The following is an 18,285-nucleotide window of genomic DNA, read 5'->3' on the forward strand; positions in this document are numbered from 1 at the left end:
TCCCTCGGTTGCCTCAGTGTTTTAGTGCCTCCCTTCAGCCCAGGGTGTGATCCTGAAGTCCCAGGATCAAGTCCAATGTCAGGCTCCCTGCTTGTAGCCTGCTTCTCCCTCTGCCAGTGTCTCTGCCTCTCTCTCTCTCTGTCACTCATGAAAAAATAAATAAATAATTTAAAAAGGATTTCATTTATTTATTCATAACAGACAAAGACAGAGGCAGAGACATAGGGAGGGAAGGAGCAGGCTCCATGCAGGAAGCTGATGTGGAACTCGATCATGGGAGTCTAGGATCATGCCCTGGGTGGAAGGCAGGTGCTCCACCGCTGAGCCACCCAGGAGACCCTGAAGATAAATTTTCTAATTATCAATTTGAGAAGTCCTGTTTTGAGGGTTTATTAATTATCCTTTCATCCACAAATAATTCCTCTTTGTTCCAAAGTCTCTAACTTTGATATTCATGGGAAGGTCTTGATCCACCGATCCCTATTCAATAGTATCACATACTGGGTAATTTGGAGCCAGTGTTCATGCATCGTGAACTGAGGAAGATCTTTAGTGAGGACTCTAACCTCAACAATTACCAAGGTATTTACCATGGGGATGGCATTTAGCAATGCAATGAATCTGGGGAAAATGTTAACCATGGGTCAAATCCAAATAAATAGCAGGGAATTCAGTTTCTAGTAAAAATTCAGAACCAGTAAAAAATAAATAAATGTGGGGAAGTCTTCTATCAAAGCTCAAACTTTACTAAATATCATTGATTCTCTCCCAGAGAGAAGACTTACAAATGTAGCAAATGTGGCAAAGTTTTTAAACAGTCTTCAAAAGTCACTCAACAAAAAGTTTTTATTTTTTTTTATTATTTTTTATTTTTTTTATTTATGATAGTCACAGAGAGAGAGAGAGAGGCAGAGACATAGGCAGAGGGAGAAGCAGGCTCCATGCACCAGGAGCCTGATGTGGGATTCGATCCCGGGTCTCCAGGATCACACCCTGAGCCAAAGGCAGGCGCCAAACCGCTGCGCCACCCAGGGATCCCAACAAAAAGTTTTTATACTGTGAAGGAACTTTACATATATAAGGAATGTGGCAAGGCCCTTAACCTGTATTCAAATATTTTGACATCCAAAAGTGTATAGTGGAGAAAACCTTACAGATGAAAGGAATGTGCAAAGTCTCTATCCGGGGTTTAGCCTACCTGACATCTGAGAACTCCTACTGGGGAGAAACCTCAAAAAGGTAAATAATATGGCAAAACCTTTCATAAGCACTCAAACCTTTCTTGGCATCAGAGAATACAAACTGGGAAGGAACCTTACAACGTAAGGAGTTTGCTCAAGCCTTTAATTATTGCTCAGACTTTCCTTGATATCACAGTATAAATACCAGGGGAGAAACCCCACAAATGCAGAGAATATAAGCAAAGCCTTTAAACAGAACTACAACCTAAGCAAACACTTGACCCCTTGTACATTCATACTGGGAGAAATCCTAAAAATGTAAAAAAATGTGGCAAAATGTTTGTCTGGTTTCAAGTTTCCCTTGATGGAGGATAATACATGCAGGGGAGAAGCCCCACAAATGTAGAGAATATAGCCAAATCATTAACTAGAGCCACCACCTACTATAAATTAGAGAATTCAGCCTGGAGACACCTGGAACAAACGTAAAGAATGTGGTAACGTCTTCACCCTGAAATTGACACTTATTCAACATCAGAGAGTGCTGACTAGATAGAAACCCTAGAAATGAAGAGGGAAAGATCTTTATTTTAAATATGTATTTTTGGGGCAGCACGGGTGGCTCAGCAGTTTAGCGCCCCCTTCAGCCCAGGGTCTGATCCTGGAGACCATGGATAGAGTCCCACATCGGGCTCCCTATATGAAGCCTGCTTCTCCCTCTGCCTGTGTTTCTGCCTCTGTATGTGTCTGTGTGTCTCATTCATGAATAAATAAAAATATTTAAATAATATATATACACATTAGAAAAAAACAGGTTTATACACCATAAAAACATTAAATATGTTCAAAACATTAAAGATGTCATAAGATGACAAACTATGTAATGAAAAAAAAAATCCCAGTAAGTGTCAGATTCAGAACAGAATGTACGAAGCCTATAGCAGTTTTAAGAGATTAATCTGGTCTAGATTTTCACTGCAAACTTGCAGGATTCTACATCTTTTATGTCATCCTTTCTTTTCTGTATTCCAATAGAACGAGGGCAAGTTTAGAAGGTTTTTCTCAGTCATAGGAGTGTAGCTACCTGTTAGAAACACTTTGTTTTTTGTTTTTAAAAAATTATATATTTAATTCTTAGATGCACACGGACAGAGAGAGAAAGAGAGAGAGAGAGGCAGAGACACAGGCAGAGGGAGAAGCAGGCTCCATGCAGGGAGCCTAATGTGGAACTGGATCCCTTTGAATTCTTTGATCCCAGAACTCCAGGATCCCGCCCTGGGCCAAAGGCAGCCACTAATGGCCAAGCCACCCAGGGATCCCCTGGTCATAACTTTCAAGTGGAACCTGACCCACCTTGGGAGCCTTTGAAATATTTTCTCTATGGTTTGGGATAGAGACTTCTTTTCTAGTTTCTCTTTTTGTTTGAAAGATTTTATTTATTTATTCACTATAGACAAACACAGAGAGAGGCAGACACACAGGTAGAGGGAGAAGCAGGCTCCATGCAGGAAGCCTGATATGACACTTGATCCCAGGACCTTGGGATCACAACCTGACCCAAAGGCGGATGCTCAACCACTGAGCCAGAGAGGCATCCCTCTTTTCTAGTTTCACTGTGTCCAAAGGTGAGGTGGACATTATGAAGCAACATTGTTAAACATCCTACCAGAATTCTTATTTTCTATCTTCTGTACTAGTGCATGCTTGAAAATGTTGTATATTCTCATACATGTAGTCACATATTCTAACTTAAAAGTTTTGTGTAACTCTTTTTAGAAGCTGTTTGCATTTTTCCATTTAGCTTATATTAAAGTTTTACCCCAAAAGACCATACGATTTATCAGACAGTCCATTCTAGAGAACATAATAATTACCTGTATATTTCACACTTGATATTAGCCAAAAAGCCAAGAAGCGATTACCTATATATCTCAGAGGTGCTTTTTCCTACTCACCTATTACTGTCTTCAGATTCTCAAGCTTCACCTTCTGCACTGCCTTGGGTCTCTAGCCTGCTGGCCTTCTTTGCAGACTCCAGACTTGCCAGCTCTCACAATCATATTAGCCAATTCATTACAGGAAATTTATCTCACTCTCTATCTCTATAGAGACATATAGATAGATACATATCTATTTCTATATGTAGTAAGCCTATATCTGATCTCTGGTTCTATACAAATATAGATTAAAAATATGCATAAATGTGTGCATATCCATTCCATTGATTCCTTGGAGAATCCTACCATAGATTGTAGTGTCCATACATTTTTTCCACTCAAAATCAACCTGCTGAACTTAATTGATGTTAATTACCATTATCTTTTATCTTCCTTTATTATTTTTTTAAAATATTTTCTTTATTTATTCATGAGAGACACACAGAGAGAGGGAGAGACACAAGCAGGGGGAAAAGCAGGCTCCTCAAGGGGAGCCAGACATAGACTTTGTCCTGGGACTCCCAATCACAAGGGAGCCGAAGGCAGACACTCAACCACTCAACCACCCAGGTGTCCCACTATATGTTATGTCTAATTTGACAGAACTTCCTTTCGATGTGCTTCTTTGAAAAATTGTTTTTCTGTATTACCACAAAAATTAAAAGTCAAATGCCAAATTCCAGGTGAAATCTTCTGTGTGCGTGTATGCACATATGTGTGTGTTTAATTAATACCTGAATGTATGCAGTTTTTCATATTTGCCATTAATATGAGATATTTTTTAAGAATTTCGTATTTGAGGTTCCTTTTAAACAGCCTTATTTGGTATAACTTAAATGCCCACAGGGGATAGCTGGGTAGCTCAGCAGTTTAGCGTCTGCCTTTGACCCAGGACACGATCCTGGAGTTCTGGGATCGAGTCCCGCGTTGGGCTCCCGGCATGGAGCCTGCTTCTCCCTCCTCCTGTGTCTCTGCCTCTCTCTCTCTCTCTCTCAAAAATAAATAAATAATCTCTAAAGATAAAAACCAAAAAAACTTACATGCCACATAATTTATCCACCTAATGTGTACACTTGATAGCTTTTTAACCAAGTCACATGTAGGTATAAGCAAACCATTGTCAATCCTAGAACATCTCATTACCTCATAAGAAACTTCAAACTCTTTAGCTGTCACCACTCTCATATTGTTTTCCTCATATCTAATTAGTAATCTGCTTACTTTTTCCAATTTTCTTCACTGACAATGACATTATATACGTTTAAAAGTGTACAATTTAACTATTATATATTGTTAATTATAGCCAACGTATATTAAATATATACACCAGATTATCTACTCATCTGACAAGAGACACAAGTTATTTCCAGGTCCTGGCTATTAGGAGTAATGCTATTGCATGGTCTCTATTTTTCATATGTTTATAATTTTTCTAGTTTTGTACTTGTACCTGACTTCCACTTTCATGGCACTGGCGTAGGAAAAGATGCCTGATACGATTTCAATCAAATTTATTAAGACTTGTTTTGTGACCCAATATAAAATCTATATTGGAGAATGTTCCTTGTGCATGTGAGAACAATGAGTTTTTTGCTGTTGGTGGAACATTGTAAGTCAATCTGCTAAGTATCATTGAAGTCTGGTACTTCCTTATTGATTATCTTGTCCCATATTGAAGGTGCACAATTGAAGTCCCCTGCTATTGTATTGCTGTCTCTTGTTCTGTTCTTGTCTGTTCATTGTTGCTTATATATTTGGGTACTTTTATGTTGGGTACATAACTATTCTAAAGATTACATCCTTTTGTCGAATTAACTCCTTCATTTTATTTTATTCAGGGAAAGTAGGTTATATTGATTTGAAAAACTGTGAAAGATTACTACGTATCAAATAAAATTCATTTTTAAAAGTAGGTGACTCCTACGTATCCAACCTTTCACCAAATCGACACCACAATGTACGCACAAAAGTATTATGTAGCTCAAGGAGCAAAAAAGCAATAATCAGAAGTAAATGTCCTCTTAATACAGACACTAAAAAATACACAAACCTACAGCTTTAATACAAACTCGTAGGTACATGTGCTTAGCCAGCTTCTGCCAACAATAAATGAGTAAATGTTTAATATTCAATAAATGCACAAAGAGTGTATAAAACCTTTAGTCACATGTCATGTAGTTAGTCTAAAAATCAAAGCATAATGTAAGGTTTTCTTAAGTGAAGACGTACATTTCAGAAAGAATCTAACTTGAACTAAAATCACAATCAGAAGCACTGGAAAGGTGACTCATACAAAGCCTGTCATTTGCATTGTATACAGAGAAGAGCTGCCCAGGAATAATATCAGGAATCTTATGAAGGGGTATTATGATAACCTACCTGAAAGGACAAATCAGTTATTTGGAGACTTTAAATGGCAGAGAATAATGTAAATTAAATTACATGTGAAAAAATCTGCAATGTATAATAGCCAGAGATTAGAAAATTGAATACTGTGGGGAAAAGATCGATTAACACATACTAGTTGGTTTCAATGAATCATTGGCTACTTCTTCCAGTAATTACCAAGATTATCATTGCAACAATATTTTTCCACACACATCAAAATCTGGAAGCAGTAACTCCTTCTCAAATTGTCATTCAGTGTTCTCTTTTTCCCAACCTCGAGGCACAGGAGTAGGTTTTTACTATTGACTAGCCACTTAGGGGACACAGGAGATATAGATGTTCATAAACATTACATAAGCTATAATTGATGTACCTGGAAAAACACCACCAAAATTTATGGGAAAGTACATTGTTTTTCATAGTGGCATTACATGAGTTATAAACACACGGTTAGAGTCCTACCAAAGAATGGGGGAAATCTTTTTTCCCAAATGTACCATAATTAAAAACACTGCACGATGTAACCCCTTTATTTTATAATGACCCATGCAGTGTCTTACTAGTCTTTGACTTAAAGTCTACTTTGATTGATGTAAGCATACCCATCCTGATTTCATCTGGTTTCTATTTGCCTGCTATATCTTTTTTTCACACCTGCACTTTCTGTCTGAGTGTGTTCTTAAGGCTGAAGGAAAACATACTTGGCTCTTCTATTTCTTTCCATTCAGGTATACCTTTCAATTGGAGAATTTAGTCCCTTTATATTTAAAGTAAGTAGAGATTAAAGTATGGAGTTACTGTTGTCATTCTTTCGTTTCCTGTTTTAGAAATATTTGCTCTCTTCTTCATTTGCTATTTATCTTTGTGATTTGGTGATTTTCTGTGGGTGTATACTTTCATTATTTTCTCCCTATCTATTATGTATTGACTACAGGTTTTTACTTTCTGGTTACCAAGAGGCTTAAAGAAAGACCTCTTTTAACAGTTGATTTTAACTTGTTAACCGCTTAATTTCCATATAAAACTTTTTCAGGCTTGAGAGAACTCTTAAGAAATATGAATTTCCATTTGTATGCCATCGTAGGGAAAACTTATCTACTCTCTTTGTGGTATCTGTGCTGATTTCCTCATTGGAACCACACCACCTGATGTTGAGAATTCAACTTATAACCATGGCTATTATCAAGATTCGTCAGTATTTTACAGGACTGCCACCTCTTTGTCCTTAAAGACCAACTAGCAAACCATTTTATTTAAACTATCCACAAAGTTTTTTAATTTTAATGAATGGAGAATGATATTCTGAAAACTTATTTCATGGTAACTTACATTAATGTTATAACCATGAACAGCATCTCCATTTAGATCTTCTTCATATATTCTAATTCATGTTGTTGTTCATCTTCAATGGGAAATGAGGTCGGCATAAGACCCACCTAAGGAAGAAGGGCATCTCATCTTTGATGCAGCAAGTCAGCCATATAATTTCATATACCAACTAGGCATCCATGAATTTTCTAAAGTACAAAATGCATTAATATGTACTAGTCACCAATCTCACACAGGGTCAGTGTAAAACAAGCACATCGAAATTATACCTTTGCAAAAATCCATCCCTTCTATCTTTTGAAGCATAATACATTATCCTCACGTTTAACTTTGTACTATTCCTTGTAAGTATTTGATGTGGAGTACTGTCTAAAAAGGGTAAGTTATATACTGCTTTCTATTGATTTGTGACATTTATTGACATTTGATGTTCAATAAGTACATTTCTAAATATTTATGTGTTTCAACTTACTTTCTGTAATCTCTGATGTTTTCTAAAGTCTATATATAAAAACAAGGTCTTTCCTCATTCATCTCTTTGTAGGTTTTGAATCTAGTACGCATTTTGGGATATTGATTCAGGACTGAATTCCAGTTAAAGGAACTGCAACTTTTACACTTTATGGTTTCTATCCTGTATGATAGCTATGATGTTGAGTAAGTCCAGAGTTCTATCTAGAGGTTTATCTAGATGTAATGATGTTGTAATGATTTTCCTCAGATGGTAAGGCTTGAGTACTGGTTAGTGTGCTTGCCAAATCTGTGGTATTTGTAAAATCCTCTCCACAATACATTTTCTGATCAGGAATCACGGTTTTCCGTTGTTGAAAGGCCTTGCCACATTCTTTACACTTATTTCATTACTCTCTGTTATGAATTACCTAATGTGGAGTAAGAGTTGAGCAGTACTTACAAATCCTCTCATAGTTGCTTCTTCTGACACTCCTGGTGCTACTTGTGTGCTGTCGTTGGGGAGCTGGTACTTTTGAGAAGAGGCAGCCGAGGAGATTCTGGCACTCTCAATGGCCAAAGAAAAACCCAAAGAGGGAATCAAGACTGAGAACAATGATCATATTAATTTGAAGGTGATGAGGCAGGTTTGCTTTGTAGTACAGTTAAAGATGAAGAAGCGTATACCACATGTAATAAACTAATGAAAAACTATTGTGAACAGTAAGGTTTGTCAATGCAATAGGTCACATGATTTGATGGGCATCCAATAAAGGAGAAAGACACACCTGCACAGCTGGAAACGGAGAAGAAAGATACAAGTGATGGGTTCCAGCACTAGACAGGAGGTGTCTACTAGAAAGGGAACCTGCTACTTTACAACTCTGCTCCTCCTGACCAAGAAGGGGTTTCCTCTGTTCTTTTATTATTTCCTTCCCCATTCCTTTATTGGACATAAGATAACTGTGTCTCTGCACAAGAATATGCTTAAAAAAAAAAAAAGAAACAAAAAGAAATGGCCAATGGTACAGTTTGATCAACATCAAGAGGAGATGGGATGAGGGGAAGAAGTGGTTCTGTGAAACTACTCTTTTCCATTAATGTTGTGATTATTCAGCTCTTATTGTTACATTCCATGACTTATTTTGCTCTCACAGTTTGACAACAACAATAAAAGAACATAAAAATCCATGCATACCTTGTTAATATTGTGCCCAAGATTACGTATCCGAGAAACCACCAAGGAGCCGACACTTAACCAAACACACGCAGGTTTATTTACAAGGTTGAGCTTGGGTTCAAGTGTACTCGACAGTGGCGCTGGGACTTGGACCCTGAGGTGGGTTCCAGCTTAGTTTTATGGACTGGTCTAGGCAACCTCCAGAAGGGGTGGAGGAATTTCTCAAGTTCTGTTTACATTCTGATATGTGCCTTTCAAAGGCATTAAGCTCTGTTCTCATTCTGATATGGGACTTTCTAGGGCGTTAAGCTGTAAGCTGTTTTTAACTGTAACTAAAGTAAGGTAAAATTCAGCTCTTATTCACAGGGGCCTGAGATGGCTGTACTTGTGCTAACGTTGAACTTAAGTTGGAATGGCCTTAATTTTCTCGGCCTCCACAGTAGGATTGGAGAATTTTTAAGTTTTTCATTAATCATTGTAAAATCAAGGAATACTTTATATAATTTCGTTGTATACAGTTTTAGATATAGGACAATCTGTCTTACAGTAGGGATAAATATTGATCATTTTCCGTTGAACTCACGTTTCTTGTTGCTTAAAAGAACTTAAAAAAAAAGTCTCTCACAATCCAAAAATCTTGCAGCCTTGCTCTAGTAGGACTTCTTTGATAATGAGTAAAGGTTGAACAGTGATTAAACAGCCTCACCACATTCTTTACATTTGTTAAGGTTTTTCTCTAGTGTGAATTCTGTGATGGCAAGTAAGGTGTGAGTGCTGGATAAAGGCTTGACCACATTCTTTTTATTAGTAAGGTTTCTCTCCAGTATGAATTCTATGATGTCAAGTAAGACTTGAGTGCTGGTTAAAGGCCGTGCCACATTCTTTACATTTATAGTTTCTCTCCAGTATGAATTCTGTGATGATGACTAAGGCTTGAGTGGTGGCTAAAGACCATCCCACATTCTTTACATTTGTAAGTTTTCTCTTTAGTATGAATTCTATGATGTTGGGTAAGATATGAATGCCTAGTAAAGGTCTTGCCACATATATCACATTTGTGAGGTTTCTCTCCAGTGTGAATTCTGTGATGTTGAGTAAGATATGAATGCCTAGTAAAGGTCTTGCCACACTCCTCACATTTGTGAGGTTTCTCGCCAGTATGAATTCTGTGATGTTGAGTAAGATGTGAATGCCTAGCAAAGGTCTTGCCACATTCTTCACATTTATGAGGTTTCTCGCCAGTATGAATTCTGTGATGTTGAGTAAGATGTGAATGCCTAGTAAAGGTCTTGCCACATTCCTCACATTTGTAAGGTTTCTCGCCAGTATGAATTCTGTGATGTTGAGTAAGAGTCGAGTACTGTGTAAAGGCCCTGCCACATTCTTCACATTTGTAAGGTTTCTCTTCAGTATGAATTCTGTTATGTTTAGTAAGGCTTGAATGATGGTGAAAGGCCTTGGTACATTCCTTACATTTGTAAGGCTTCTCTCCAGTGTGAATTCTGTGATGTTGAGTAAGATATGAAGGCCTATTAAAGGTCTTCCCACATTCCTCACATTTGTAAGGTTTCTCGCCAGTATGAATTCTGTGATGTTGAGTAAGAGTCGAGTACTGTGTAAAGGACCTGCCACATTCTTTACATTTGTAAGGTTTCTCTTCAGAATGAATTCTGTGATGTTTAGTAAGGCTTGAATGATGGTGAAACGCCTTGCCACATTCCTTACATTTGTAAGGTTTCTCTCCAGTATGAATTCTGTGATGTTGAATAAGACATGAATGAGTATAAAAGGCTTTGCCACATTCTTTACATTTGTAAGGTTTCTCTCCAGTGTGAATTCTGTGATGTTGAGTAAGATATGAATGCCTAGTAAAGGTCTTGCCACATTCTGCACATTTGTGAGGTTTTCCGCCAGTATGCATCCTGTGATGTTGAATAAGGCTCCAGTGCTGTGTAAAGGCCGTGCCACATTCTTTACATTTGTAACGTTCTCCTGTAATATGAATTCTCAAATGTTTAGAAAGGAGTGAGCGCTGGTGAAAGGCTTTGCTACATGTTCTACATTTGTAAGGTTTCTCTCCAGTATGAATTCTATGATGTAGAATGAGAACTGAACGAGTGTTAAAGGCCCTGCCACATTCTTTACATTTGAAAGGTTTCTCTCCAGTGTGAATTCTGTGATGTTGAGTAAGATATGAACGCCTTGTAAAGGTCTTGCCACATTCCTCACATTTGTGAGGTTTCTCGCCAGTATGAATTGTGTGATGTTGACTAAGGGTTGAGTGCTGTGTAAAGGCCTTGCCACATTCTTCACATTTGTAAAGTTTGTCTCCAGTATGGATTCGCCTATGTCTATTTAGGGTTAAGCAGACTTTAAAGGTTTTACCACATTCTTCACATTTGTACGGTTTCTCTCCAGTACGCAGTCCGTGACGTTGAGGTAGTACTGAGTCCAAGTCAAAATCTTTGCCACATTCCTTACAAATGTCACTTTTCTCCCCACTATGGACTGTCTTATGTATACTTAGCCTTGATGCTTGACAAAACATGTTCCCAGGTTGATTACACCTAAATGGGTTTTTTCCCACTTGAATTCTCTGTTGATCATCAACATTGGAGGACTGGTTAAGAGCACTCTCACATGCATTATGAGGATTCTCTCCTGTATTCATACTACTTTGTGTACTAAGGTTAGAGTTTTGATAAACGACTTCCCCACATTTACTACCCTCATCATGGTTCCCTAGAAGCTGAGTCCTCACACATGAACTAACATTGGAGCCCTGGTTAAATGTTTTCTCAGATTCACTGCATTGAGCAACTCTGTCTCCATTGAACAGGCTCTGGTAATTTTGTAGGGTCGACTCTTTAGTGAAACACCTCTCAAATGGATTCTGTTTAGCACTTTGTTCTTCATTTTTAAATCTCTGATGTTTAGAAATATTTGACTGAATAGTCAATCCAATTCCTTTTTCACAAGGGTTCAAATAATTATTTTCAGCATGGACTAGATAACTTCCCAGATTTTCCAAACTGTCGTCGTTCCCTAAATATGTAAGTTTGAAGATTTGATTTGAGCTTTTGTTTTCAGAAACGCACTGCTTTGTGGAAGTAGCGGAGTTAAAAAGGGAAGTTACTGAAAATGTTTTATATCCTTGACCATTTTGGGCAGGGAGATTCTTATTATGGGCAGATGTTTCAGTTTGGTTGTGTCCTTCATGATGCCTTTGATGCCCTTCACTCTCTCCATCATTGTCCCAGTCTGTCATGAAGTGTAAATTCTCAATGGCATTATTTTTTAATCTACCCATTGACACTCTTTGGAAAGAAGCTTTGATGCTTGGCTTTGACAGCATGCTCTGCGTGTCACGTGAAGATACGGCTGAAAGAAATCAAGAAAGAGAAATGTAAAATTATTCCACTCACTACTCTCAGATGAATATGCTGACAACCACTAATAGATAACCTAAAAACCAGTCATAGAAAATCAGGAAGATGGCTCAGAAGGAATCCTCAGGAATTTGTTCTCAATGGACACATAAACGTACACAGAATGTACTGACCACATAGCCTAATAGATAGGTGTAGTACTTTCATTTTATAGTACAAATCACTTTTTTATATCTCAAAAAAATCAGGAAAGTACCGCGAGTCCAAAGTTTGCAAAAGGGAGGAAATTTACAGATTAACTGAAAAGGACAGAAGACGAAACAGCAAAAATAGGAAAATATCGGGCAGCCCATGTGGCTCAGTGGTTTGGTGTCACCTTCAGCCCAGGGTGTGGTCCTGGACCCAGATCAAGTCCCACCTCCGGCTCCCTGCATGGAATGGAGCGGGCTTCTCCCTCTGCCTGTGTCTCTGCATCTCTCTCTCTCTCTCTCTCTCTCTCTCATGAAGAAATAAATAAATACTAAAAAAATAAAAGGAAATTTTCAACAAGAACAGGAAGAGTTGGTTTTGAGGAAAGATCAACAAAATTGACAGACTTTTAACAAAATCAAGTTAGAATGAAAAAAAGGCCAACTAATATCAGAAGGGAAGTGACAGCAGACTGTATTAACTGATACCATAAAAACACAAATAATAAGAAGTGACAAGTGATAAGTACATGTCAAGAAAGAGATACAAAAATGTGTATAAATTTCAAAGTAGACGTAAGATACCTAGATTTCAGGATTCAATAATTCCTGAAGAAATATTTAAAAAGTCACAATTGTTCTACAAATACTAAGTAGATGGAAAAATTTAAAACTTCCCAACAAAGAAAAGTCTTGTTCCAGATGAATTCACTGCATAATTCAGAGATTTGTTTATTTTTTCTGAAGATTTTATTTGTTTATTCATGAGAGACACAGAGACACAGGTAGAGGGAGAAGAAGGCTCCATGCAGGAAGCCCAACGCGGGACTCGATCCCGGGTCTCCAAGATCACACATTGGGCCGAAGGCGGCGCTAAACTGCTGAGCCACCTGGGCTCCCCTAATTCAGAGATATAATGGAAAAGTACTTCTTTTTCTTTCTTTAAAGATTTTATTCATTTATTCATGAGAGACACACACAGAGAGAGAGGCAGAAACACAGGCAGAGGGAGAAGCAGGCTCCATGCACAAAGCCTGATGTGGGACTCGATCCAGAGACTCTGGGATCACGCCCTGAGCCAAAGGCAGACATGCAACTGCTGAGCCACCCAGGAGCCCCATGGAAAAGTATTTCAAGTCTCTTCCAACATTTTCAGGGAGTGATGAGAAGGGAAATTATTAAAATAGTCTCTATGACTCCAGTGTTACCAGCTTGTCAAAGCAAAGGAAGACTGTACAAGTAAAGAAGATTACAAACTACTACCTGTGAGGCTCAGTTATACAAAGTCCACAATAAAAAAAGCAAACTAGCACACTGAATCAAAAGCACGTTTTACAACACAATTAAAGGAAATTCTTCCTGGAATTCAAGGGTGTTTTGACATATGGAAAACTATAAGTTAAAGGCTCCACATTAACAGAATGAAGATCAAAAATGGCAATCATATTGCTGCAGAACAAGAATATGAGCATACTGGACAATGTTTCACTATTAAAAACACTCAAGAAAGTAGGAATAGAAGCAAACCACCTCAACTTAATAAAGGCCATATAGGTATGAAAACCTGAAATCCAGTACATTCAATAGTAAAAAAACTGTAAGCTTCTTGTGTTTGATCATAACAAAGGGATTTCACTTCTATTCAAAACAGTACTGGATATTCTAGTCTGAATGGGGAAAAAAAAAACCTTAAATGAATCCAAATGGGAAAAGAAAATGCAAATTTATCTCTTTACGGATGACATCCATAAAAAACCCTAAAAAATTCCTTATTTTTTTGTTGTTTTGTTGGTTATCACTGGTATTGTTTATTTCTAGTAATTTTTTCTACGACACACTCCATTTTCAATTTTTTTAATGCTATAAATGCCTGAATTAAGTTGCAGTTTCAACTTTTTTCCTTTTCTATTATTTATTCATTTCTTCATTATAGTAGGTTCCATACCTAACATGAAGCCTAACTGGCTAACTGGGTCCTGAACCCAAGACCCTGAGATCGAGACCTAAGCTGAGATTAAGAGTCAGATTCATAACCGACTGAGCCACCTAGACACCCTCAACTTTTCTTCTGAACGTTACAAGACAAGGAACTAGAAAAAGAAGAAACTTAGCTGTGATCAAGTAGAGAAAGGAACTAAAAAAGAAAAATCAGAGATAGAGCATAATAAACAGTAACATTACATTGACACAAATTCCCAGATTTTCCAAAAAATAAACAAAATTTTAACTACATTAACTAAGAAAAAAGGAGAGAAGCCTCAAAAATTAAAACAAGAAATGGGACAGAAAACACAACAGATAACTACAGAAATACATAGTGTGATAACAGATTGCCATGAACAATTATATATGAACAAATGAGGTAACTTAGAAAAATCCCAGATAATTCCCCTATATATATAAAACAGACAAGATTGAAATAGAAATCTTAAACCCAACAAGTAGATATTCACAGACCAATAACAAGAATGAAAGTTGAATGTAGAATAAAAACAATTCCCAGCACAGAAAAGCCCAGGACCACATACCTTCACTGGTCAGTTCTACCGAACATTAAAAAAATAATAATAATTAATGACAATCCACAAAATCTTACAAATAGTGGAATGGACAGATCATATTCAACATCATCCTATGAGGCCTAGCAATACCCTGGTACCAAAGCAGGATAAACATCGTACAAGAACAAAATAGTCCAAGCTTGTTTGATATACGTGTTGCTCCTCTGGCTTTCTTTTGACATCCATTTGCAATTTAAATGTTTTTCCATGCAAGTGTAGCGAGTACCTAGCACCATAGCACCAGATTCCAATACCACTGACCATATCCCCTCTGCTATATCCTTTAGCCTCAGGATTTATCTATTCTATAACTGAAAGCCTATACCTTCCATTCCCCTTTACCCAGTTGGCCCATCATCCCTCTCCATTCCATTCCAGAAAGCACCAGTTCTGTTTTGTTTTTGGAGTGGGTCTGTTTCTGCCTTTTTTGTGGTTTCTTGCCATTGATGACAATGAAAATAGACCTAGGAAGTATTGTGCTGGACACTGTAAATAGACCTAGAAAGTACTGTGCTGATAAGTCAGGGAAATAAAAGCAAATAACATATGATTTCACTTAAATGTGCAGGCTAAAAAAACAAGTGAACAAATAAATAAAAAGGAGAAACAGACGCATAAATATCAATTTCATGTTTTTATTTTTTTAGATTTTGTTTATTTATTCATGAGAGACACACAGAGAGAGACAGAGAGAAAGGCTGAGGGAGAAGCAGGCTCCCTGCAGGGTATCGATCCCAGAACCTGGGATCACAACCTGAGCCGAAGGCAGAGGCCCAGTGACTGAGCCACCCAGGTCCCCATCAATTTCATTTTTAAAAAACCCATGGATAATCCCAAGAAGTATAAAAGTTCCATGTTCCACATATTCTATAGTGGAACAAGCTTGCCTATAACAATTTTCCAATGCTAGCAGAAGACAGAGGACTCTCAGATTCAAGTCCAAAGATATTAGGGTTCATGACACATGAAACAGCACAAATTTCTTGATCACGCTAATTTCACTGGCCAGCTCCAAATCCCCATTTCACACATGTAGATGCTGCATATGCAGTGGGTTTGTGTCACATCTGTGAGACCCTGAGCACAGGGAACCCCAATATCTTGAAGGAGCAGAGAGCATATCTTCCTGATCCTTTGCCATAGAAGATGATATCCGTTTTCCTCTACAGTTAACAAATCTGACCTCCATCTAAGGGTAAGATATTATCACTATATTTCAAAGCATTTTAATATTCGCGCATCAGCGGAAAGCCAATTAAGGATAAACACTTTCAGTGCCTCTACCCTTAACATACAGAGTAACTTAAACCCACAGAATCGTTTCCCAACTATATCCACCACTCAGTCTGACCCCAGCATGTCTCCTAATTATCCCAGGTGTGCACCACCTCATCAAACACTCATTAGCCTGACACAGGATCTGGGATAAAATCTATTCAATGTGGGTTGCCTGCGTGGCTCAGTCAATTCAGTGTCTGACTCTTGATTTTGGCTCATGTCATGATCTCAGGGGTTGTGGGTTCAGGTTCCTCAACAGACTCTGGACTCGGTGCTCAGCATGAAGTCTACTTGAGATTCCCTCCCTCACCCTCCCACCCCATCCACATACACTCTCTCTGTAAAATAAATAAAGTCTTTAAAACTTGAAAAAAGCAGTTTACATCAGGAAATATTTTCCAAGGCTATCATTGGCAGGATACAACGCAGAAGAATTGGGTGACTTATAACATTCACTTCTGCACTGTTCCTGTGGGGCTTGCATTCAACCACGTAGACAAATCCCAGTACTCATGAAGGTCTACCTTAAACTTCTGTAGTGAACTTGCAAGGGAGATGTGTGAAGAAACACCTAAACTGTGCAGAAGCATATTAATTTACATGTAGTTGATGACAGATCTTTTACTTCTAACCTAGGCAGAGCAGGTCCTGGAAACAGTGCAATCATGCCTCATTACAAGAAAATGGCTGAGAATTGGGAAACACATAGGATTTAGGGCAGAGATGTTCACCACCCATCAACAAGAAATATCATAAAGAACAACATAAGGGCGCTTGGGTGGCTCAGGTGGTTAAGCTTTAGTTCGGGTCGTGAAACCAGTGTTCTCGGACTTAGCCCCATGTCAGGGTCCCTGCTTGGTGGAGAGCTGGCTTCTATCTGTCGCTCTATTGCAGACCTTGCTTGTGCTCCCTGTCAAATAAATATATTAAACCTTTAAAAAATGGGCAGCCCTGGTGGAGCAGCGGTTTGGCGCCGCCTGCAGCCTCGGGTGTACATTTGGCAGTGACATACAGAAGAAAATTAAAAAGTCAATGTACCTGGAAGCTCTTACTTTAACCCCCCTCCAAAAAGACTCCATAGGGTTAACATTAATGATCTGGAAGATAAGGAAGACCCACATGGTACAATAATGGACACAGTACTGCCACATACCAAAGGTGTGCATGCAAAGTCCTGGCAGAAATATTTTCACCCAGAGGCTGTCACCTGTGGGTGGAACCCCTTTAAAGACAATGTCCCATGAGTTGACTATACTCATATGTTGGACAATAATATCTATAGAACTTAACCTATCTCCAGTGAGGTAAGGAGAGAGATAATGGTAAAACGGCTTTGATTTGCCAAAATTCCAGCTACAATCTATAACAAGTAAATTATTGCAACTGTCAAGCCTCTAAAATTAATGAATAAAAACAGTGAAAACAAAAAACCAAAATAAATAAATAAATAAATAAATAAATAAATAAATAAAATCTTTAAAAAAAGCCTCTAGAGGCCATTCTGCTTTGCGATATAGGAATAATTATTCATCAGAGCAGAGAGGTGTACTGAAGGCTTTGACATCTAAAGTGGGAATGGGGGGATCCCTGGGTGGCTCAGTGGTTTAGCACCTCCCTTCTGCCCAGGGGGTAATCCTAGAATCCCGGGATCAGGTCCCACATCCGGCTCCCTGCATGGATACTGCTTCTCCCTCTGCCTCTGTCTCGCTCTCTCTGTGCCTCTCATGAATAAATAAATATTTTTAAAAAAACTGACATTGGTTGTGTGGTTCTCTGAGATTCCTAAACATCCCCAAATCCAGGACAAGATGGAGAAAGAGTACAGTGGAAGTGTACTCCAAGACTGTGGTGCTATTAATTCATGTGAAGAAATGACTAATTAAAGTAAATGAAAAGAAACCACAATAAAACACTTTCAGAATACACTTCAATTTGTTAGCCATGTTGAGAAAAAAAGAAAAAATAGAAAACCTCAGTCACTACACAAACTAGAGAACAATGACTCTTAATACATTTCTGATTGATATTATATAGATCATTATGATGTTTTTAGAAAAACACAAAGGATTCTGTGTGGTCTTAGTACATGAGAAAATTTCTAAAAATGATAAAAACCACCAACCATAAAGGTTGAAACGACAAATTGGATTACATTAAGAACTTCTCTGCATCAGAAACTCAAGAGACAGAAATAGAGTGAGAGAAAGAAAAAAGGACTCATTCTCATAATATATTTATATATAGATCTATAAAGCCTAAAGAAAAAAGTACCAAAACAGAAAAAATAGCCACAATAACCCAGCAGATACTTTGAAAAAGAGATTATCAAAAGGTTAATGCCCAACTCCATAGTAAGAGCAACAAAAAAGCAAATAAAATCACCACTTGGGGGACGCCTGGGTGG

At 38.0% G+C, this 18,285-nt stretch overlaps 1 protein-coding gene and 2 pseudogenes across 1 annotated transcript in view; 1 reads left to right on the plus strand and 2 right to left on the minus strand.

Moving 5' to 3' along the window:
• Positions 1 to 18,285, minus strand: part of LOC112912594 (uncharacterized) — a 79,980-nt pseudogene that overhangs the window by 20,096 nt on the left and 41,599 nt on the right.
• LOC112912595 (small ubiquitin-related modifier 2 pseudogene) lies at positions 7,858 to 8,144 on the plus strand (annotated as a pseudogene).
• LOC112912649 (uncharacterized) overlaps positions 8,540 to 18,285 on the minus strand; it is a 68,928-nt gene continuing 59,182 nt past the window's right edge. Inside the window, 2 exon segments of the mRNA XM_072761496.1 lie at positions 8,540 to 9,360; positions 9,362 to 10,982. Of these exon segments, the coding sequence (XP_072617597.1) occupies positions 9,189 to 9,360; positions 9,362 to 10,982 (1,793 nt within the window). The 3' untranslated portion in view covers positions 8,540 to 9,188.

The sequence above is a fragment of the Vulpes vulpes genome, chromosome 1 (genome assembly GCF_048418805.1).
Source record: "Vulpes vulpes isolate BD-2025 chromosome 1, VulVul3, whole genome shotgun sequence".
Taxonomy (NCBI): Eukaryota; Metazoa; Chordata; class Mammalia; order Carnivora; family Canidae; genus Vulpes; species Vulpes vulpes.